General features: G+C 45.3%; 1 protein-coding gene across 1 annotated transcript in view; it reads left to right on the forward strand.

The window, feature by feature from the left end:
- Window positions 1–21,548: 21,548 nt before the first annotated feature.
- Window positions 21,549–23,981, forward strand: part of LONRF2 (LON peptidase N-terminal domain and ring finger 2) — a 33,893-nt gene continuing 31,460 nt past the window's right edge. The window contains exon 1 of the mRNA XM_058045300.1: window positions 21,549–22,308. Coding sequence (XP_057901283.1) covers window positions 21,549–22,308 — 760 coding nt within the window. The remainder of the gene's footprint in view (window positions 22,309–23,981) is intronic.

Consider the following 23,981-nt stretch of genomic DNA (forward strand, 5'->3'; position numbering starts at 1 on the left):
TTCTTATTACTGTTACAGCTTCAGAAAACAAATTCACACCCTTACTTTGTGCCTCTGTGTCTCTTTGTTGTCTCTCCTCAGCAGCTTTGAATCCTTTGGCCCATTTTAACCACATTTTGCAAAGGAAACTCAAGGGGTAGTGAGTTGAAGTAATTTTGCTGAAAATAGGAGGAGAAACACTCTTTGTACATCAGAGAATCCATACTGTATGTTCTCTTTAGCAAAAGTGCAGACAGGAAACAGTTTTACTGTATCTGCTCATATGGAGCTCCTGATTTCTAATGGACTCCCTTCCCTAGTGCTCCCTACAATGTGGCCTCTTATCTCTGCTAAGACAAAAATTAAATTCAGTTGTGTTGCATGGGTCTATTATCTTCATGTTCCTAATAAAATTGAGCTAACTGGGTTTTTTGAGATCTTGGGAGTAAGAAGGTTTGGTTTGTGAAAATGGATTCAGTATTCACTTGCTTGCGAAACAACTTTTATAGGGTAATGCCTATCCCCTTTTAACTTCAGCACGCAGTGCATTGTCACTGCTGTGCTGTCTGATTGCGTGCCATGAAGATGTTTTTCTGTAGTTAAAAATACATGTGCTTTTTTTTCTTATTTTGGGAACTGTTCTGTCAAAGAAGATGTCTTGAAAATATGTATTCTTCCCAAAAAAGCATGTTGTTTTCTGATTCATGCGCAAACACTGCCCTGTTTGTACTAGGGGTAAGGCTCCCTGCTGCTCTGTTGTGTCTCCATCCTCAGATTAGGGAAGCCATCAGACAGCTCTGGCTTTTGTGCAACATCACTTTTTCCTTGAGGTGTTAATAACTTTGTTGGCTGGGAAAGCAGCCTTTGATCTTATCTGTGCTCCAGAAAGTTTGCTGAGAAAAAGAGTGATTATATAGGGATTGCTTAGGCTTATTCTCTCAGATGAAAAAGGATGTCTTGTCAGTGTATCTGATATCTCTTAATTGACAGAGAGAGTGGGAATGATCTTTCAGCTTAATGGCCTTGTAGTGATGTATGCTAAGCCCCCATCCTAGTTTTTGTTATAGCAACATGAAGGGATCTGGAAGGAGATGTGAAGTCAACATGTGCTTATTTGAAATGTGAGGGTGCAGAGGAAACTTGACATGGGAGTTGGTTGCTGGAGATTTATTGTGTCCAATTACTTGTTACATGCCATCTGCAGATCTGGTGTGGATTCTTTGTGGCCTGTGCTTGAGAAGATTTATGCAAGGTAGAAAGAGGCTTGTGGGTGGTGGAAAATTCCCTTTCAGCCTGAGTTAGCTGTGCGTGTTCCTGGGCTGCTGCCGTGGGGAGGTCTTGGAAGGAAATGATCCTATTAGCAGCAAAGCCTGCAGTGCTTGGGCTGGTGAACGGAGTGCCTCCCTCCCGGAGGAGGAGTGACTTTGCTCCCACTGATGTGTGCAGCCAGCTTTGGTGCTGCCTTGTATAAATCTCTATTTTTGTGCGTTTAATGCAGTTGTGTGCAGCTGAGCTGTCAGCTTGGTTTCCTGCGTGTGGCAGCAGCCTGAGGTGACTCATCTCTTTGCCACCACAGCAGCTTTTGGAGGCCTGCAGCCTGTTTTGCTATGCAGCAGGAGATGTTTCCCTTATGAAGAGAGCAGCATTAAGCCTGCAGCCATGCAGCTGGTGGCAACTGGCTGGTGTAGGCATGAAAATGGTGCTGTTTGGGGCTTCCTGACAAAAAATCATCATTTTTCCCTTTTAATCCAGGCAGGAGTGAAAGGGAACAAAGATGTGTGTTTGCTTTGAGTCAGGAAAAGAAGCCATGCTGTTAGAAATTCCCCACTGGTAAACCCAAGGAGGGCAAAGTCTGGGAGAACAATGCTGAAAAAAGTAATGTGCAGTTTTCCAAAGGCCTCCAGAGATGCTGAGCATGTCAAAGAAGAGCTGCTGAAGCTTCCTGGGAGGTGTCAGAGGAGCAGATGCTGATGGTACAGCATGCACATGGCAGCCTGAAAGTGTGAAGCCTCTACTGTGGGTATCTGTTTAAAACCACAGAATGGAGGAAAGAAAAAGAAAAGGTAGGAAGGAGATAATGAAAAAATAATCCTGGAGGCAGCACCCCTGGAAATCAAGTACTCAGTCTTACTGCCAGAAACATGCCAACTGCTGTTGCCATCTTATTACAGGGGTTCCATACTGCTGTCTCCTTATTGCAAAAGTTTCATACCCTCTTGGTGTTTTCTCATGGCCAGCTCCTCAGAGCACCAACTTTCTTCTCCACAAAGGAGTCAACTGACTCCAGTTCCTACTCAACCAACTCACCCACTCTTTTATAGCACTCTTCTTCTCATTGGTTACAGCTGTGGCCTGTTAAAGTCAGGCCTGGTCCTAATCTTTGGTAATTGGCCCAGCTGCAATTCCTTAGGGGTAAGATTACTTTATAACTATCTTTATTTTCTTATATTCTATCCCCCTACAAACTGCCCGAGATGTGCACAAATAATTTCTGAGCAGTTTGCAGGACCAAAGCAAATCTGCAAGTGTGAAGGTAAACCACGATCCTAGGGCATCTGTAGGTGCTCTGGGAAGTGATTTAATAATGAGAAGTTAGCCAAGGCTCCCAGTTGTACCTAAGTAAGTGGATCTCATCTAGGGAAAATGCCTGGCTATAGTGAAAGTGTACAAGTAGAAAAAGCTCTTGGGGGATAATTAGCTCTCTCAACAACCAAATGTTAGGCACCTGCTGTGATATAAGGAATAGAAATATTTTCTCTTTAACATCTTTTTTTTCCTGTTCTCTGCAGCCTGTCTGTTTTCTTCGGTTTTCTTTCCTGTGTCCTGAGAGGTCTTTGGATGACACACCACAGTAGGACACATCATTCTTCTCTTGTCAGAAGGGTGGAAGAGGCTGTAGGAAATACAAAATGTTCTCCATAATTCTGAGAAACAAAAGAAAAATACAGGCAGTTTTTATCAATCATGAATGAACTTCAGTGGTGACTGAAACATTAAGATTGGATGAGTTGCTTCTTAGATGTTTCATGTGTTGGGCAGAAATCCACTTAGGGAAAAATTATCACTCTTGGCATCTTTGTTCTTATGTTTTGAATAACTCCCAGTAAGGTTTTACAGCAAGTAAAATTTGAGATTTGCCATATCATAAAGCTTCAATTTGGATCTACTTATTTTGCTCTCATTCCCCTGTAAGGATTTTGTTAAGAGTACAGACTCTGCCCTTCCTGAGTTTCTTTGATTTCTGACTGTTCTTTGCAATGCTGTAGCACTTGTACCTGTGAAAAGGCAATGATCAAGAAGAGCAAATACTCTGGAGAGAACAGGACTCCAAAGCAGACCTTTATTTGTATGCTGCTTCCATCAACAGCATCTGCTTTCATTATCTTTTCAGTCTAGTTCTTTGCTGTAAAACCCATTGGGGTACATATTTGTGGTTGAAGCTACAGATTTCAAAATGTGTAAACTGAAAGGGATTAGGAACAGTGTTGCAGCAGGAAAGGAAGAAACAGCACGAGGAAAGGGCTTCTACACCTCCCTTCACAGTTCCAAACCTTTGGGTCCATCTTGTATACTGTTGTTTGACAGCTTTTAGGACATAGGTTCTTGGCCTTACAGGAAGGTGGTGTGTAGTGTAGCTGCCTTTCTCAGTGTCTCAGTTGCATGCTTGCACATACTTGCTCTTCCCTGATGGAATCAGGGAACATTCTCATAGGTGAGACCTTTGTTCCATCAAGTGTTACAGTACTGCATAGCAAAGATGGAGCAAAGGTGTTATTTCCCCTTTCTGAGCAGTAACAGTGTGTTCCTTGATTCTCTTGACTACCAGAGAGTATAAACATGTTTTCACTTTTCTGGAAGATGACCAGTGATAACAGCAGTGGTTTTAATCTTAGAATGCTGTTTAAATGCATGTCTGTGTGACAGCAAGGTACTACAGTAAATTGTAATTGTTTTTTGTGGGTTTAGAGTTGACTTAATAGATCATTTGAAATGCCATTCTGATGGAAAACAACTTAGGTGCATTGCTTCTGTCTCCATGTAAGGATCTGTCATATGATTGCTTACCAGTCAGAGGAAAATAACTTCATTAGATAGCAATGCTTTTTTATTGTAATCCTCTTACTTGTGGATTTGGATCTTAAAATGCAGCATGGTAGATTTGTCTTGTGTACTCCCCTCCTGTTCTAAAGTAGTAATGGCAAAAATTTCATACCTCTGTCCTTTTGGGAACTCTTTTCTGCAGCTTCTAGTTGAAACTGTTTCAGGTTTAAGCACTTTGCATTGGAAGGTGTGTAACTGGACTGTGGGTACCCGAGAAGGACAGTGTGAAGGTTTTCATGAAGAACTACCAGGCAGCAGTGCAACATGGCTGTGAGAAAGCTACCACCTGATTCTGCATGCATCCAGGGAAGTACTTCTGGTAAGTATTATTGGCCACACTACTGAGTGGCAAATAAATATGAGTATTGTGACTAAGGCTGTGGAGAAGTCTTGCCTTGACCCCATTTCCAGTTCCTGTCAGCTGTGACTCTGGGGAGCTGGCAGAGTTGCAGAGCTGCTGGTGTTTGAACATCCAGAACTTGTTCAGCCTAGGAAAGGAGAAGGGGGTGTAATAGGTGTCTAAACCCCTACTGGGACAAATGAAGTGGCAAGAGACTCTCACATCCAGAGAAGGAGGGGAGCCAGAAGGCAATGCAGTCACAAAGACAAACCAGTCTGAGTTGGCCAGGAGCCAGCTGAGGCTGGAAAATAGGAGAAGATTTCCTACCCTGAGGCTCTGTGTTGTCGTTTTGGTATATACAAAAGGAGCAAAATAACAGCAGGCTGTGCCACTGTCTGCTCAAGCAGCAGAGGCCTTGACTTTGAGACTTGTTTAGGTTGGAAAAGACCTCTAAGGTCATAGAGTCCAACCATTAACCTAACACTGCCAGGTTACCACTAAACCATGTTTATGAGTGCCACAGCTACACAGCTTTTAAATACTTCCAGGGATGGTGACTCTAAAGTTTGCTTGGGCAGCCTATTCCAGTGCTTGACAACCATTTCAGTGAAGATTTTTTCCCTAAAATTCATTCTAAACCTCCTCTGTCATGACTTGAGGCCATTTTCTCTTGTTCTTGTCACTTGTTACATGGGAGAAGGGACCAACGCCCAGCAGGCTACAAACTCCTTTCAGGCAGGTGTAGAGAGCCAGGTGGTCTCTCCTGACAACCCCAGCTCCCAGCTCCCCTCCAGGTCCCATCTCTTCTCTCAGCCCAGTGAGCTGTGGCTGTGAAAACTGCGGGGCAGGGCTGGTGCCTGAGTGCTGGGTGGTCTGACTGGGAGAAGAAGGATCCACAGAGGCAAGTGGGGCCAATCTTACACAGCCGCATAGATTCAGCTCAGTTTTGTATGCCATGGCATGGGTTATATATATCTGGGGAGATGTTGCCATGTCCTCCCCCCTTTTCTTCTTTAGCACTTCTTAATCACATTTGGAGATGGTAAAAGAAATGTCCAATTTTGAAAGAAGCCAAAAGCACAGTGTCAATTCCCTGACATTTTTTTTAGTGGAAAATTTATAGTTCCTGTGGAAAGCTTATGATGCTTCCCCATCCATGTTTGAGTTGATGTCTGATACAAACAGAAGCAACTTGGTAGGAAACAAGATGGTAGGTAAAGAGTCTCATAGAGTAAATTCTTCATTTAAAGTTTTTGGCATCCCTGGCCTCTCTCCCTTCCTAATCCAAGGGAGAGGTTGGACAGCATGCTGCAACCAGACTCCAAATGCAGATATCTCATCTCTAATTGGCCAGACTGACTTGACTGTCAGTTTGGTAGAGTGCACATAGGTGCCATTGCTCAGAAGGACCTCTGCAAGGCGCCACTGCTGCAGGCTCTGTGATCCCACTCCAACAGCTATGTCCTCTAGAAAATGAACCATGAATCTTCAATCCACCTCCTCTTTCCTGCCCCTGAAGAGGAGATTAAAGAGCACTTTTCTGCAGTGGGGATCTGCCATTGTTATACATGAAGCTGTTGCTGGAGGGGCAGCACACCAAATAAGCTTTATTGATGACTGAGCCCTATAAACAAAGCTTTTGGTATGAGGCAAAGTCCTGAAGGTATTAGTAACACGTTTAGAAAAGTTCCTGTAGGAGACAGAGCAGAACTAAAATATTTATGGCTTTATTATCAGCAAACACCTGTAAAAAAAATTGTAACCTCTGAGTTCAATCATGCGGAGTGAACTTAGCATGTAGGCTGCCAGTACTTACAGCTAAAACAGGGTACACAGAATACTGTCAAGAGCTTATTTTGATGCATTATTTTAATTTTTCCCTGCCACACAAATCATCAGGGGTGTACTTGCAATCTGGAGCAACCTAATGCTCCAGACTGCAAGCAGTACTTTGATTTGGCATCTGAAACTCTAACATTTATTTGAGGGCTTTCTTTGTAATGTATTATTCTGAAACACAGTAAGCCTGCTAGGAATTTCACTTAAGCTAAAGGCACAGAAAGATCTAGTGTAGTCTCTGCTCCACCTGAGAGGGCAGAGTGTTAAGGAACTTGGACTTCTATACAGTTACCTGAGTTTTGCTTTGTTTAACATCTGTTACTTGAGGTGAGTTCTGCAAGGGGAGATCACCCTATCTTTTACTTGGAGGAGTTTACAAGCAGTTTATGCCATTTGTCTGAGGTAGTTAGTTTTACAGGCTGTAGAACTGATACTGCCAGGTGCAGTTAGGTTTCTGAAATGCTTTCTTTATAAACTTCTGGCTTTGATTACTTCTAATTTTGCTGATGGCATCTAAGAGCTAAAGTGGTTATGTGATTTCTGAGAATACCCTTAAGTAAAGTTACTTAGGTTGTGTTGTGCCTGGATGGAAAAAAAATCTTGTGCTACACTGGTCTCTTGCAAGGGATGAAGGATTTAAAATTCAGAGAGAAGGTGAAGTCATTCTGGTGTTTGAAATGTCACCTTGCTGTCTGTGGGATAGAACCCCTGGGAAAATGACAAACTTTTGAGGAATACAGGCCACGCAACCCAGTAAAGTCCTAGAGCTTGGTGGGTAAATCCTTTATAGAAGGTATGTCCTGTCCTAGCCTGCCCATGGTGAAGAGGGCTCTTCCATCAATCACTGCTCCTCACTTCAGCAGCCTACTGCAGCCTCAGCTGCTACAGCCACTGAGCCACTGGAGGGGCCAGGATAATTCAGGGGAATTCAGCATATAGGCTTCAATAAGGAAAATGAACACTTAAGGAAGCTTTTGGGAGGGAAGGATAATAGTAGTGAATTCCAACAAGGTGGGAGGTGGGGTAAAAGCAAAGGACTGACTGTGTAAAAGATCTTGCAATATAAGAATGTGGAAAGGATGCTGAGGGTGATGGGACTTTCTTTGCTTTTTCCCTTTTTTTTTTTTTTTTTTTGTCTAGAAATTTACATTCAGTAATTGCTGAGTTTGCAACTGTTGCAAAAGGCTGGGAAATACCAATATTAGGGACTTCCCCCATGCTCTTCTCACCTACACTTCTTAGCGTAGAAGTTATTCACATGCTATTTTTTCCACAGAATTCATGTCTAATTCATTGTACTGGAGAAATGAGGCTCCTGCTTGAGCAGGTCTTGAAGATGAGAGAAATGTCTATGGTTCTGCTTTCTTACCTCTTGCAGAAAACAGGAGGTTGGTACTGAGAGGGGAGAAAAGAAGAAGAAATAAAAAGAATAATCTTGTAATCTGCAAGCAGTTGCCACAAAAGTTTTGCATAATGTCAATTATGTGACCAAACCATGAGTCTCACAAATCCTGTCACTGGTTCCAGGTTCCTCATTCTTTAACTGCAGACCTTCAGCTATGACTTGTGCAAGTCCTGTTTGCTCACAGCTGCAAATGAGGTCTGGAAAGGCTGGAGCCTCAATTGGATGCTTGGGTTTAGGTACCTCAGCTGACAGTCCAAAATGGGTTTGTATTTTTTCTTTAGGCTGCTGTACAGTAGCTCTCCACTTATAATACCAGATTGCTCCATCTCACAGGCTTATTTTTTGAGAAAGTAATTACTGGCTAGAAAAAGAAAACATGGGGAGTTTCTCAGTCTTTCTCTGGGTAGTGTCATATAAACATGCTCTGAAGGACAAAACTAAGCAGAGAAAAAAGCTGCTCAGCCATGAAGGAGGAGAGCCAGGCACAACACATAGATATGAGGGGACAAATTAGGGAGCCAGGATTAGCAAGCACATTTCCCTAGAGACCAGGGTTTCTGGTATTAATGTTGGCTATGAAATCACAGACTGTCCAGAACAAGTTATGTGTGGGGGTCAGGAACATTTCTATGAAATAAAGCTCTTACTGGCCATTCCTTTGATGCTGTTATTCAAATGTCTTGTCCATGCAGCATGAAAATTGGGCTCCTCACAGGAGTGTGAACACCTAATGAGTCCTGCCGAATAGAAACCCCTCAAGTGTGAGTGTAGCATCCCCATTTAGTGATCCTGTCTTCTGCTAGACTTTTTTGTCCTTCTGATTAACATTACTTTCTTCAACCCCTTGGCATGCAGGCAAGACACCTTGTGGAATTCCGTGCATTCCAAATCCCCTCTTTGGTACACAAAGTTAGCTTGGTTGTACTCTTGACCTCCTTACCTTGTTTTCCAGCAGCACCTTCGTACCCAGGCCATGTGATCTCCTGCTCACACGCTGTTTTCCAAGTAACACAGACTGGGTGTGACATGCTGGGCAGAACACAAACAGCAATTTCACTTGTCAGGGAGTTCCTCTGGCTTGGCAGCTCATGCTGTTGACTCACCAGGAGGCTTTTAACCTGGAGCACTATGGCTGTGGGACCCAGTTTTACTGGAGGGCAGTCTCTCTGGCACACCTGAATGGCTCTGTGCGTGTACTGTGCCTTTCCAAGATCCACACTAAGTGTTTGATGGCTGCTACGCATTGCCTTGATTGAAGCCTGACACCCACGTAGCAACTGGGATGTTCAGTGTATGCTGGGAAGGGAAACCACTGTTAGTAATCCTTCTACAGCTGCAGAAGCCATAAGGTATTTGTGTGAAGGTAATGAAATGTGCATGGAGAAAATCCTTATAAATGAGTAATGATTAGTTGACATCATTATTGCTTATTTGGCCTATCATGAGGGGTTTTGGTCATTTTATGGTTTGGGAGGAGGCCAGGGTCAGACTTTAGAAACAAAGAGAGTATTTTCTCTTAATTAAGAAAAATTATGCTTGAGTTCTAAATTAAATCAGAATACTCTTAAGCTGCCCTGCTGTGAATGCTTCTACGCAGATCTTCTGGCACCAAGTCAAGCATTGTCACCACTCCTGTGCCTACTATTTGTTATTTAGGCATGTGTGGGGGGATTTCTGGTGAAGACAGGGCAATATTAATGCTGCTGTGCAAGCCCTGGGTGAAACTTCATCCAAACATGGGCAAACAACTCCAAGAGAGACTTCTGAAATAGAATGAGTGCAGAGAAGCTTGGAAAAAGATGTATTAAGGATCTGTGGCCTAGACTGATTCATAGGTTGTACAGAGACTTTGTAGTCATCTTTTCTGACTTTCTGTATTACACAGCCATTAAACTGTACTCTGGTGCGTGTTTAGGAGATGGGAGCAGGAAGGAATCTGACCTGAATTTACAAAAGTTCATTGACAGAGTAGTCATCACAGCTCTTGGTAAAAGATCTTAGTCTTTATTACCTTCACAGGTAATTACCTTCCATTATCATCACCACAGTTAAATGCTTATTATTCATTTCTACTCTAAACTTTCTTCAGGCTTCATATGTTCAGACTTGGGATGCTTTAGTTCACTACAGCCAGGAGATTGGATGTGATGTCTGTTCTGGCCCAGATGCCAGTGGAGGATCCAGCACCTTACCAGAAGAATCAAGAGAGGTGGGAAGAACTGGGACTTGACTCGTAGCAGTGGGGTTTATAGGCTAGTGTTCTCACCACTCCAGTAACCCTCATGGAACAAGGCTCTGTTCCTGGCACACACTGCAGAAGCAAGGGTCAGCTTTCCAACTTCTTTGACCTTGTATGTCAGCCCCATGATATGTGGGATCAACAGAAATTTGCTTTAAGAATCAAACCAAGCTGATGGAGCCAGGGATAACAAGAGAGGCATTAGGAACTTGTTTATTTCCTCATGGTGTAAATCTAAACCCCTGGCATGGTATCCAGAAGACATTTAATTTTGTAGGTGAATAGCAGTAGTCTGTATCCTTTTGCAAATCACCTTCATCTATTCACACTTAACAGCACAGTTGTTTGTTCTCTTTGACCTGACAAACCAGAGATGAGAGGATTAGGTTTCCAGACACTGTGAGTCTTAGTGACCAATTTGAATTTCAGGCTCAAGTAAGCCAATTGACTGTCTGGTGAGACATGGCACACCTTGGAACTAATGAGCCTTGACTGTAGTTGTAATTCATCAGTGACACCTGCCTGTACTACATCACCTGGTTAGTTGGCATTGACTCTGTTGCATGTGAAATCTGCTGGCTTGTTGAAGGATTGGGCAGGCTGCCCCACTTAACAAACTAAAGACACTGAAAGACACCATCTAAATAAGGTCTACAGAGGATTTAAGCCAAGCAGTCTGGAAAGAAGAGACTGCTGGAAGAGATCACTGCTGTGTAGTCTGCTGATTACTAGTTTAATAAAACCAGGGAATAGGTGTGTGTGTATGCAGGGAGAATTAAGGTAGACTGTGTAGTCTATGTAATGTGCACAGCTTGCTTGAGAGTAAGCTGGAAAAAGATCCATTCATGTAATAATCAATGAATTAATGGCTGGCTTTAGAGGTCAGCTGTGGCTATCCCACAACAGTGCTTTATAGGGATGACCATTTAAAATAAACCTGCCTATAGGTCTTAAAAGTAAGTGCCGTGTATTTCTGTGCCTGGAAACTACATGGTTTTGTTTGTGTCACATGGATAGAAAAATGTGCTTTATGTATAAGCTTCACAAGCACTTGAAAGCCATATCTGGTTCTGCATGATTCTGCTAGCTGTTCCAAGTACATTTTACTGGAAACTTTAACAATTTTCAGAGACCTCATTCTAAATATCTTGATGGAAGACATTCTTAATATGTTCTTACTCATTTTAATCATGGCTGCTTTTATTTAAAAATATTTTGAATGAAAATGGCTACAAACTCCCTACACCTATTTTTGTACTCTTTCCTTGAACAAAATATTTTCTTGCATGCTAGCTAACACACTGCAATTGCAATTAATCACAGAAGTATTTTTCCTTTCTTGTCTTCTTTCTTTCTAAATAATTAGTTTTAACTGGAGAGATGGTGATTATTACACAAGCACTCACTTTTCAGTGTTCTTTAGCTCCTGGACAGTGATTCACAAAATATCCATTTGTTTGTGATGGAACCAATACCTACATGTTGCTTCTGCGGTTCTTTTGATAGACAGGGATGTGTTCAGCTATTTCATTAAAAGGGTTGATCCTTTAAGTTTCACTATTGGCTTCCTTAGATCTGTATCAGTCTCAAAACTAATCAGTTCTTAGCTAGATAACACCCAATGAATCTGGATGGTGAATAAAGCAGCAAAAAGGGTATATCATTTTTGCAACTGAGACAACCTACATGCACATATCCTTATTTTTGGCTGCCAGCTCCCTTAAGTGATTTTGTTTTCTTCAGTTATTAATGATGAATTCAATTGACAGAGGTCAAAAAAAAATCTAAGCAAGCATTTAATCTTTTCCTCCTCTACCGGAGGAAAAGAGAAACTTTTCCATCCTCCTGGTCCTGTGTCTGAATCCAGTCTTTTTTGTTCAAAATGGTCTCCACTTGGAATCTTACTTATTTCTTCAAGGCTAAAAAGCATTTGAAAAGACATCCCAGCTTTTTGAAAGAGCCTGTTCTCTTTCATCCCCCCCACCACAGTACTGCTGCTGTAGAAGCTTAAAACTTCTTGCCTTCCTCAGCCTCTCCTTCCCCGGAGACTGGAGCCTCTAATCTTCTGCCTTCTTTTACCCTTTCTTTGTGCTTCCCCTCAGTTTCTTACCAGCCTCTGTGGAAAACATAATTTCTTGCAGCTGTCACACAACACAGTGCTGCCCTTACTGCCTGCCACCCCTCACCTCCAGATGCCATCAATGTGCCACTCTAATTCCACTTTAGGTTACTCCAGTATTTTTTTGTGTCCTACCCAATGTGTTTTTCAGCAACATCCTGTCCTGTGTGGAGACCTTGGGACCATTGCCTTCTGATTCCCTTTCTTTCAGATCTTAAGGCAGAACAGTGCTGTCCCCAAGAGCTTTCCTCTCCAGCACCCCTCTGAGTCATGTGAGCCCCAAACACAGGTTCAGCTGTTAGCTTTGTTCTGCCCACAGCTCACTCCCACAAACAGGACTCATGCTCCTTGGTGGGTACCTAGCCCTTGGCTAGCCCACGTGGTCACAATCATCAGTTTCATTGTCCTTCTTAAACATCAGACCTGTAATCTTGATTTCCTATGGTTAGATCCTAATGTTCTGGTTTTGTCTCAATATTTTTATTCTGGCCTGCCCTGTGTTTTCCAAACAAGCTCTCATGTCTCTTCACACTCCTGTAATATTTTCCTGGTCTCAGCCATGCTGTTCCCATATGACTGCATAGCCTGCTCTCTGTCTCTGGCTTCTTTTCAGATGATGCTCATTTATTAGTCAACTGTTCAAATCTACTCCCTTTCCTGTTTGTTATTCTCTTATTTCTCCTTCAGGTTATCTTACTGCCTCACCTATTCTAGAGAAGGAAGCCCCTCAGACTTCTCCATAGCTTTGTTCCGCCCCACTTGCCTGGCTTTTTGGCTTCTGAAGCAGTCTTCTCTGCTATGGTGACCCAAAATCAGCTTTTAATTAAAATATGAGAAACCACTATACTCCTCCAATCCTTGCCTCTCACCCCAGAAAACCAATGTCATTGAGAGGTTTTTAGCGCTTGACCTGATGAGAGTAATGTGGCTCAAGGTGATAGGTCCTCTGTGAGGGATCCACACTGAAATCTTTACCAGGAATCACTGGTAGCTGCAGCAGGGACTTCCAGAGCATTCCTTGAGTGGGAATGTGAAGACAGTGATTGGCTGTCTCCTAGTTTCCAGGGCATGGTACTGCTCCCCACCTGTAAGAACATGATCTCTCCTCTGCCTTAACACTGTCAGCTCTTCATGATGTTTTTCCCATCTGACCCACATTTAATTTTGCTAGCATAATGTCTGGGAGTTTTCATGAAAATGTGTCATAGGCTGACTCACAGTAAAGAAGCAATCAAAACAGGACAAGAAAATCTCTTTCAGGCAAAATAGTATCTCATGTATGCATCTAACTGATGTTCTTTGCTTTTTTCACACTAGATTGCCACTAAACAAGAATTTCAAAGTCGGGAAAGAAATGTGTGCTTGAAGCTCAGCTTTCCCTTCAGTGAATCCCAGGCAGCACTCCCTAAATGAAAGCCCTCACACCTCTGTTAATAAGGGTAGGACCTGGGCCTCAGCACACAGAGCATGGGAAACTGAGCACAGGTAGGATGCTCAAACACAACACCAGAATGTCCTCCAGTCTCGTAGAAAATTCATTCCAGAGTACAGTCTCAGAGAAGACTTGCTGGCATGTGGTGTCATGCCAACACTGGAGAACTATAGGGAATTGCTTATTAAATGGATTAAAAGTGCTTCATTTCAATTGATACTTTTCCAACTAACAATAGTAGCCAAAGAACATGATGAAAAACATGCCATTTGAAAAGAGAGATGTAAGATTATATGTACTCCAAAGACAAGTGTGACATGGATGAGAGAAAACATCTGAGAACATAATGGTGTCCTAGCAGCACTGGGGAGAGAAGCTTGAAAAAGTTTCTCCCCAAACACATTTGTCTCCCTTGAGAAAAGCTTCTCCCCAACCACATTTCCAAGGGACACCATCTGAAAAACATTAGGGCAGGGCTGCAGAAATGGAAGAGGCCCTAGATGCCAATAGATGTCTCTTGTCCCCATATAGATGACACCTGTGGTGCCTACCATCACTGTATGACCACCTTGTGGATGGCTGGCAGCAGAGGGGATTTGGGATGCCATGATGCTATCCTGCTTTTCAAATGAGCTCAGTGCCAGATGCCTGAAGAGTCCCTTGCCAGGGTATGTGTCATCTCACTGAACTCTGGGATGCCCTGGTGCAACATGAGGCAGGGTGACAGTGCTTTCCACCCATGCAGGGTAAGTGCACCTGGCTGTGGCCTTTCAGCCTTGGCCAGGTGCTGCTGCACTTCAGCATCTGCAGCAGCTCAGAGGAGTGTGAGATGTGCTTTCCTAAGCCACAGCTCAAACAAGGACTGCAAACAAGTGTAACTTCACCCAATTTCACCATGGATTTGTTTGCAGAACCCTCTCCCCTCGGTGGGCAAAAATCACCCCGGCTATCAAAAGCTGAACAGAGATCAGTCATCCTGCTTCAACCCTGAGCCTGACAAAGGCCCTGATGGTGCCAGCAACAGAGAGAAACACAGGTCTTGATGTTTCTTCAGGTATGTGAACCAGCACAGTGGAAAATATCTGTGTATAATTCTGAAAATCCAAACTGATGTTTACTGAACAAGACCAAAAAAATCCCTGATTCGATGCTGGGAGAAAGCAAAGCAACTGGGACTGGGCTGTCCTTCAGGTTTTTTACTTAAGCATGAACAATACCACCTCATTAGAATACAGTGTATAATGTGAACTAATACATAAATTGAAAAAGTTAATCCATTTTCATTCTATAAAGACTGATTCTTATCATAGCTAGGGAAGGGGGTTTTCTTAGAAGTGCTTATCTCAGAAGCTATTGCAAGGGAATCCGGTAGTACACTTTAATTGGCTGCTTTTGCATCATAAGATGTGTTAATGATTTGTTGGACAATTATTAAGCTGTTTAATCTTCCCATCAGCCCATGCAGGATGTAGTTAAGAATAACATCTCTTGTACAGAACACACGTGTGACTCTGGAAAGATGAGATCCATCTCCCTCTTTAGGATCTTGCAAAGAAAAATAAGAATCTCTAGAAACAGTGCTAGCTCCTGCAATTCACAGCAGCTGGATTAATGTATTAACGTGTCTTCTGGGGGGGGGGGGGGGGGGGAAGACCTTTGCTATGTTTAACATCAGTAGATTTTAGCTAACACCTTTTTCATCACTGGCACTACCCTGCAACTTTCTTACAAAAATACTTCTGAAAGAATGCTTTCTTGAAAAAAAAACAACAAAAAAATTACACTATTGCTATTTCAGTTGGGGCAAATTCATTAAACTGGCAAAGACTTTAGTAGTAATAATTACACAGTGACCTTTTCTTTTGAAAGCTGGAAAGCTTGTGATAAATGAATCAGTGATTAGGGAAGGAGAAAAGCAGTTGAGTGCTGGCTGGAAGGACTGCATTTGACACTGCTGTGGCTTTTCTCTGTGCCAAAGTGTAAGGCATTTGCATCATGCCTTGGGAGGTGGTGGTGGTGCTAATTGTGTAGCTCTTGTTTGCAGACTGTTCTAGCTGAGGCCCAAACACAGATTGAAGTCTCAGCACCTCTGTCCAAGTTGCAGCCCAACCCAAGGAAGATGTACGTCTGAAATAATCTGCATATGTGAAAATTCATATTCTCAAATTTCATCCACTACGTCCAATGCCTCAGGTTAGTGGCCACTCTAGACCTACCTCAATTTCCCAGTTCTCAGAGGGTGAACTGTTATTCCTTTTGACTCATACTCTTGTTGAAAATATAAATGTGTGCATATTTGTGAATATTCCAGTGCTGTACCCTGAATTTTACAGAAAAACACACAAGGAAATTTATAATTCTGATACTGCAGCAAAGTAGGACTAATACAAATTAAAAGGTGCAAGGGGACTGCACAGTGACCAGGGAGAGCATTACACTTTGGATGCTCATTAATTATCTTCTTTCCTGTGACTAAACCAAGACAGGCATGCATCCTGTAGAGAAAATAGTATGTAATTAATTAAAATCATATCAGGTTAATGCGTGAAGAAGATATTAAATAAGCCTACACAGATTTAATTATACTGTACCCTAATTTTCATGTCTTTGACTTTTCAACTTCTGTAATGCTTTAGCATGGCAACTGTATGTGTGCCTGTGCATTGATAATATCTTAATTAACTTATTCTGAAACAATAAAGGACAGATTTCCTCCAAAAAATCATCAAAACAAACTGGAGTTTAATACTTCAAACTACCTTGGAACAGAAAAGTGTTAGAGGAATTAAAAATGCCCTCCAAATATGTAAATGCTGTCACTTCAAAGTTACTTCATCTTCTCATTTCCCCTTCAAGCTCCAAGTAAATTCTACCCTGGGGAAAACCCTGAGGAAGCTGGGCCTCAGGAAGAAGTTGAAAATTAGGCTACAAACTTAAAGGAAACCTCATGACAACTTTGAAGTGTGTAACCGTGACTCATTGGAGTAAGTACCTGTAATTCCCCCCGTGGGAAGTGGATGGACTTCTACATGTGGCTTGAGAGTGCATGATGAGGCCAGTCCTAAGGGGGAAGCACATTATTGACAGGAAAATAATATTGCTAAAGGAGAGAGACTCTAACAGCCCTCCATGGAGTAGCCAACTTTGTGTGATGGGGCTTTTTAAAAAATTATGAAGCCAGAAGCAGTTTTGCCTGCTAGTGAGTTAGTGAGTACAAGAGGTGGTCCTTTATTTCCTGTGGTAGGCAACATTTCAATCCTATGCACTAGCTACAGCTTTTCTTCAAAAAAAAAATTATAAATCAACTTGGTGTCTTGTCACCTTTCAGTTCCTTTATGGAAAATCCATTCTGTTTTTTGGCTGTTGAAATCAGTTGCTTGTAGTTTATCCAGCAAGAAGCCATAAACCACATGACCATGTCATGGGGCACCTGTTCCACTGGTCTTTCTTGGCTGGAGTCCTCATGTCACGTTTGCTGTGGTAGGCATACTACTGATAATTTCAGTAAGAAGCATGAGCTTCTTAAGTGTACATTTTAAATAATTTTATTTTTATTTATTTTCCCCTGGTTCATGCTGTTTCTTCATCTATCATTCTTTCCTCATAATTATTAATACTTTGAGGTGGCTTAAATGGTGAGTCCAAATTTTCCTCATCCCTCCAAGATCTGCAGCTCAGTGAATTCTTATCAATTTTGCAAAAGGCAGCTGCATTAAAGTGGCTTTATTGCTCAGATAAGAAAAAAAGCAAATACAAGTGCAGCCAGATGTACAAATGAGCCATGTTCTGGAGCAAGAAGGCCTGTGAAAGAACACAGCCCCCAAAATAGGCATCAGGGAGAAGAGTGACGCAGGTGTGCTCAGACACAAGGTGGCAAGCAGTTCTGCTCCTGGGAAGCAGGGAAAAGCTGTGCCAGTTTGAACAGCAGTGAGGTAATTTTGTTCCCTTGCAAATAAATGTCTTGGAAAAAAGCAGAGGCTGCGTGCCAAGAGGTGATTGATCACGCTGCTAAATAAAGTAGTAGCCTCACTTCATGGGAGGTTCTTCTAGAAACACATGCTAAGCATTGATGAGGAAAGGGCTGGAGCCGTCCCAGCATGCCAGCCTGGCATGACCTGCACAGCAGCAAATAGGGGCCATGTCCAGCACCAGCCCCTGAGCCTCCCGAATCACTGCCCATCAGAAGGGACAGATGGAGCTGAAGGAGTTTCACACAGCAGTCCAAAGACACGTGGAGAAAAGTGGTGTGACAGGATGGACTTGCCTGCTGTCCCCTCCTTCAGGAAAGCAAAGAGGGCTGCTGGGGAGTTCCCAGCCAAAGAGCCTGATCACCAGATGAGTGGGATGGGGGCAGTCAGCCAAAATGCTGCTCTTCCTTATTGGGGTCATAGGAACGAGAGAATAATGCAGTGGGGTGGCTCTAGCACTGAGTTCACATTTTCCTCATCTGTCCAAGATTCCATGGCTTGTCCTTGATACCACAGAATAGAACGAGCCACCGTGTTTCTGTCCTCTCTATGCTGTGAATAATGTCCCTAAGTGACTTAGATAAAATGGCAGTGGGATTCCATCCCATCTTAACTCCAAGTCAATATGTCAAGAGAGAGAATGATGAAATACCAACAGGATGCCAAGGTCACCTTCTGGGTAGAAGCCTTGAGCCAAGGAAGATGGTACCATTGTTGGAGAAGTGAGCATTGCCCAAAGAATCCACTGTTAGGAACATGAACAGTGCAAAATGGATAAGTCATGGAGCAACTTAGTGCAAACATATTACTGCTCTGAAAACCAACAATACTTCTAGAGCCATCATCCACCTGCTTGATTATTAATCTAGACATCCCAGAGCCAGTCTTGCTACAGTTTCTCATCTATGATGAAAGTAACAGGAGGGTTTTACAGAGGTGCTGGAGGGGCTAGGATGGCTGGTGCTGTCTTGGCAGTCCCTGGGTATCCTTTATCTGTCATGGAATGGCTCTGAGGATGTGAGGAACAAAGGTCCTGTTCCTTGCTGTTAGCTGGGATCCTTTGGTCATGCTTACTCCACTGTGAAGACTGATGCTTACTTAAGCCAGACTGTGCAGTATGACATCAACCACATACATCTAAAGAAGGTTAATACCTTCCTATTGTTATGAATGAAGTTCTATATGTCTAATTTAATAAACAACAAAATTGAATTTAGCAGCAATTTTAACTGAACAGCGATTTTATATAAATTAATACAATCAATTGTATTAAATATAATGAAGCAAATACAAAAAAAATTGGCAGTGTTTAACTATGATTAACGTTCATATAAAGCGTAAGCAAAACTGACCGGGTCACAGGGAGGGCTTCTCACCCTGCCTCATGTACAAAACAAAGTAATCCAAACTAATCTTATATTCTGTATGCTAATACATATTCATCAATATTTTTCTGTAAATCCCCTTCTATTTTTGATTCTTGAAATCTACGTCACTATACTGCATACTGCATGCTCCACTTATTGTTAGGGGCTCTCCTGGCTTTTTGGTGGTCTTTTCAGAGGAAGGCTCACCATCTTCCTCTCTGTCCTCTGAATAATCTTACAGGTTGCACATGTGCACTAAGCTTTGTGTTATGTAAGTAAGCATTATGTTCTAAATAAGCCTTATTATTTCATAGATTAAACCACAACTTATATTCCATACTTGGAATCGTCCCAACTTTGCTCATCCCAGGGCTGATTCTCCTTTTCTGGAATCCTCCCAACTTTGTTCATCCCAAGGCTGATTCTGCTTTGGGATCTTGCTTATCTCAATACTACATCCTGTATCCTGTTTTTCACGTGTAACATCTGCAAAGTGGTCCATCTGCTTTGTAACACTAATCACATGTACTTTTCCTTAATTGTTTTCTAACAATTATTTTCTAAAATATTGATATAGTTACAATTTAATTAGCACAAATCATATCCATTTATCACACACAGCAGTCCAAAGACATGTGGGGAAAAGTGGTGTGACAGGATGGACTTGCCTGCTGTCCCCTCCTTCAGGAAAGCAAGGAGGGCTGCTGGGGAGTTCCCAGCCAAAGAGCCTGATCACCAGATGAGTGGGATGGGGGCAGTCAGCCAAAATGCTGCTCTTCCTTATTGGGGTCATAGGAACGAGAGAATAATGCAGTGGGGTGGCTCTAGCACTGAGTTCACATTTTCCTCATCTGTCCAAGATTCCATGGCTTGTCCTTGATACCACAGAATAGAACGAGCCACCGTGTTTCTGTCCTCTCTATGCTGTGAATAATGTCCCTAAGTGACTTAGATAAAATGGCAGTGGGATTCCATCCCATCTTAACTCCAAGTCAATATGTCAAGAGAGAGAATGATGAAATACCAACAGGATGCCAAGGTCACCTTCTGGGTAGAAGCCTTGAGCCAAGGAAGATGGTACCATTGTTGGAGAAGTGAGCATTGCCCAAAGAATCCACTGTTAGGAACATGAACAGTGCAAAATGGATAAGTCATGGAGCAACTTAGTGCAAACATATTACTGCTCTGAAAACCAACAATACTTCTAGAGCCATCATCCACCTGCTTGATTATTAATCTAGACATCCCAGAGCCAGTCTTGCTACAGTTTCTCATCTATGATGAAAGTAACAGGAGGGTTTTACAGAGGTGCTGGAGGGGCTAGGATGGCTGGTGCTGTCTTGGCAGTCCCTGGGTATCCTTTATCTGTCATGGAATGGCTCTGAGGATGTGAGGAACAAAGGTCCTGTTCCTTGCTGTTAGCTGGGATTCTTTGGTCATGCTTACTCCACTGTGAAGACTGATGCTTACTTAAGCCAGACTGTGCAGTATGACAACAACCACATACATCTAAAGAAGGTTAATACCTTACTATTTAGAAAATCCGTACACTTTCACAGTATAAAGACTATTTGGTACAAGAGTTAATGAATGAGGTTTTCCTGATTAGCTGGGGGCTGGAGGCCTAACAAGAGAGGCAAAGCTAAAAATCCCCTCTGCTGTCCAGCTGCTGCCCAAAAAGCAGCTGGATGTGGGGCTCTCCCCATTGGATTGACAGGCTTTCCGCTTTTCAGAGCAGTTTGTTTACAGCTGTGTCTAAAATAAACGTTGCCGAACTTATTTTTTTTTCCCCCGCTCCTGTTATTCCTGCGGAGCAAGTTGGATTCCTCTCTGACTCACGCATGATTAACTAACTTCCAGCTGCATTATCTTTATTGTTGCTGCCGATGCACAAGCCAGCGCTCAGCACGACCCGTGGATCCCAAGCTGTGCTGGCGAGGCTGCCACTTACAGAAAAGGATTTTTTTTCTAACAGTTGTGCTGTTTGGGAAATGTTATTATTTTTTTATTTGTGTATTTATTTATTTAAGAGACAGCAAGTACCTGCTTTCCCGGGGACCAGAGAAATTAAAATAAACAACCGATAAGGCTCCCCGACCCACACGGTGCGGTGCTGCTGGCGGAGAGGCCGCGTCCGGCGGCGGGGGGGCACCGAGGGGTCCCGGGGCACGGCGGGACGGGAGGCGATGGGGCAGGAGGGTCCGGCAGCCTGGCGAGGAAGCGGTTAACGCCGGGCACCAGGAAACGGGAAGGAAGCGGCTGAGCTCGGCAGGAGCCGCTCGGCGGAAGCCCCCCCGGCCCCGCTCCCGCTGCTGGAGCCGCCGCCGCCGGACCGGGCGCACGTGCGGGCGCGGCGGCGCAGGGGCACGTGCGGGGCGGGCACGTGCGGCACCGGCACCTGGCAGCGGCCGGCCGGGCACCGAGGGAGGGGCCGAGGGAGGGAAGGGAGCTCTCGCCGCGACACCGCTGCCCCGGGGAGGGCGGGCGGTCTGCCGGCCTCGGATGCTTTTACCCAACCACTCGCCCCTTACATAAGCCGGGAGCCGCTCCCCCCCCCCCCCCCCCCCCCCATCCCCGCCGCCGTTCCCCCTTCCCCCTCCCGGGAGCCGCCCCCCTGCTGCAGAGATGTGACACGCCCCCTCTCCATCCCTCCCTCCCTCCCTTCCGTCGCCGTCCCCTCCCAGGAAGAAGCCGGAGTCGGCAGCGCCGCGGGCCCAGCATGGAGTAGGGCGGCCCGGGGCCGGCGGCGCCGCGCGGGCATGGAGCTGGGCCCGGGGCCCTGCGCGCTGCCGCCCGCCGCCGGGGCCGGGGCGAGGGCGGCGGCGGCGGGGGGACCCTGCGCCGAGATGCTGCAGGTGGCGGAGGAGGCCTTCCGCGGCGGCAACTTCGAGCTGGCGGCCGAGATCTACGGCTCCGAGCTGGCGGGGCTGCCGCAGCCCGAGCGGGGCCTGTGCCTCCGCCGCGCCGACGCGCTGGCCAGGGCCGGCCGCATGGCCGAGGCGCTGGACGCCTACGGCGCGGCGGCGCGGCTGGCGCGGCTGCGGCCCGAGGAGCTGCGGGAGCTGGCGGAGAGCGTCGCCCTCAGCATCCGCGACAAGGAGCTGCGCCTCCCGCCCTGGGGGAGCGGCGCGGCCGGCGGCGGCGGGGCGGAGGGCGAGAGTCTCGGCGACCCGGCGTGCTGCCGCCCGCCCGAGCTGTTCGCCTGCCCGCTGTGCCGGCGGCTGCTGTGCGAGCCGGTGACCCTGCACTGCGGGCACACCCACTGCCGCCGCTGCGCCGAGCCCGGCGACTGCGGCCGCTGCCACCGCCCGCGCCGCCCCGCCGAGCCGACCCCTGCCGCCGCCGCGCTGCCGCCGGCCGCCGGCCGCCCGCGGGTCAACGTGGTGCTGGGCAACCTGCTGCACAAGTGGTTCGGCGCCGAGAGCCGGGCGCGGCGGCTCCGCGCCGAGGGCGACGCGCTGCGGGAGCGCCAGGAGCTACCGGCCGCCCTGGAGAAGTACAACCAGGCCCTGGAGATGGGTGAGTGGCGCCGGCGGGAGGAGGAGGGGGCGCGGCGGGGGCAGCGCTGGCCGCCGGCACCGGGCTGGCCTCCTCAGCCGGGCGGGGAGGGGGCTTGCGGTGAACGGTGGGAGCGGGAGCCTGCCGGAGGCTACGAGCGGGAACCCTGCCAGCGGGTCTCCTCACGCCCGCCCCCCGCTCCAGTGAATGGCTATTTTTGTTCCACTGGTATTTTTGTCCTTGCTCTGAAGGTGCTTGGCGTTTTAGCTGTTCGCTGCCGATGACTCATTATGCAGTATTTCTAGAAAACCCGCTTTCCTATTTATGGGGAAGCCATCATTCAGCGTAGGATACGCAGTAGTGGTCGTGTTGAGCCGCGCCGCGGCTTCCTGGAAGAAATGAGTGTGTGGATCAGATTCATTCACCTACGTGCAGCTGCACCTTTAGCAAGAGAAAAGCTTTGAAAACACCTGATGGGATATCAGTAGGTGTAAAGGCTCAGAAAATTTCCTTTATCTTGCACTGTGCAAAATACTCAAGGTTATCTACGTTTAGCCTTGGAGAGATGGCCCACTCGTGTTTTGAGCGTAGCTCTTTGTTGACACGCAGGATTTCTGTGTGCATGGTGTTCTCGGAAAAGCTTGGCTTTCAATAATAATGCCTGCGTTCCTCCTCTGCCAAACCGATGGCAGCCGTAGTTTATCAAGACTAGCTTGTTTTCACGTTCTGCGCCGAGTAGTAGGTGGATGCTGCTCGCTCGGTTGTAGCCCTGTAGTAGTGGATGTGTGCGTGCGCCCGGCTGTTTGCCCTGCGAGCGGCGGGGGTGGTGCAGCGCCGGGGATGGCGGGGAGAGATCCCCCGGGATCTGCCGCTCCTCCGCTCCCAGCGAGATGGATGGCCGGTGTAGTCGAGGAGGAAGGGGGGAGAATGCCTCCGTTGTTTTAACACTGACGAAATCCTGCGGGTAAATGTCTTCGAAAGACAAGCGTAGGGAAAATTGTGCCGCTCCTCTGTCAATGAGCTCCTTCCCTGCATTGACTAAAATCGTGTTCCTTGATCGTGGCTCTTACATGCAGGGATAAATGGCTCTGATTTTTTTTTTTTTAATTTCTTTTGCTGTGGAGAGAAGCAATTTCACCGTTATTCTAGTCCTTGGCTCACTTTCAGGTTTTTGCCACGGAGATAGAAGAGTTTGGGATGGGATAGCATAACATACTCACAGCTGGTACTGTCTGTGGAAACCATTACTTCTGCTGTTTCTTTCACTTTCCCAGCTAGATGTGACAAGTTTTCAGTCCTGTTTGAAAACTATCCTATAAAACTATTTATCTATCCCTACAAAACTGTTATGTGGTTTAGCTGAAGTAATCCCTATTAAAGTAGGGCAGGATGGAGCCCAAGAAGGAAGGTGAAGCAGAGGGAGAGGAGAGGCTTAATGTAGGTCACTGGTGGATACGGTGAGTTTTCAGTAAGGAAGCATCCTCATATTTTGGTTTCAGGGTCCTACTGCTGGGGAAAATAGCATCTCATCAATGAAATTAATGTTTGAAGAGTTTTTTAGAGAACTGTTTCTCACTATTCTCTCTGCTTCTTGCTGTGTCTGCATGGGGCTGAAAGGAGAGAGGAGACTGTCATGTGCTGCTGGTGTTCTCACACAGCGTGTGTCTTTCTCCTTCCTCTAACTGGAGTGCAAT

This window comes from Melospiza georgiana, chromosome 2 (genome assembly GCF_028018845.1).
Source record: "Melospiza georgiana isolate bMelGeo1 chromosome 2, bMelGeo1.pri, whole genome shotgun sequence".
Lineage (NCBI taxonomy): Eukaryota > Metazoa > Chordata > Aves > Passeriformes > Passerellidae > Melospiza > Melospiza georgiana.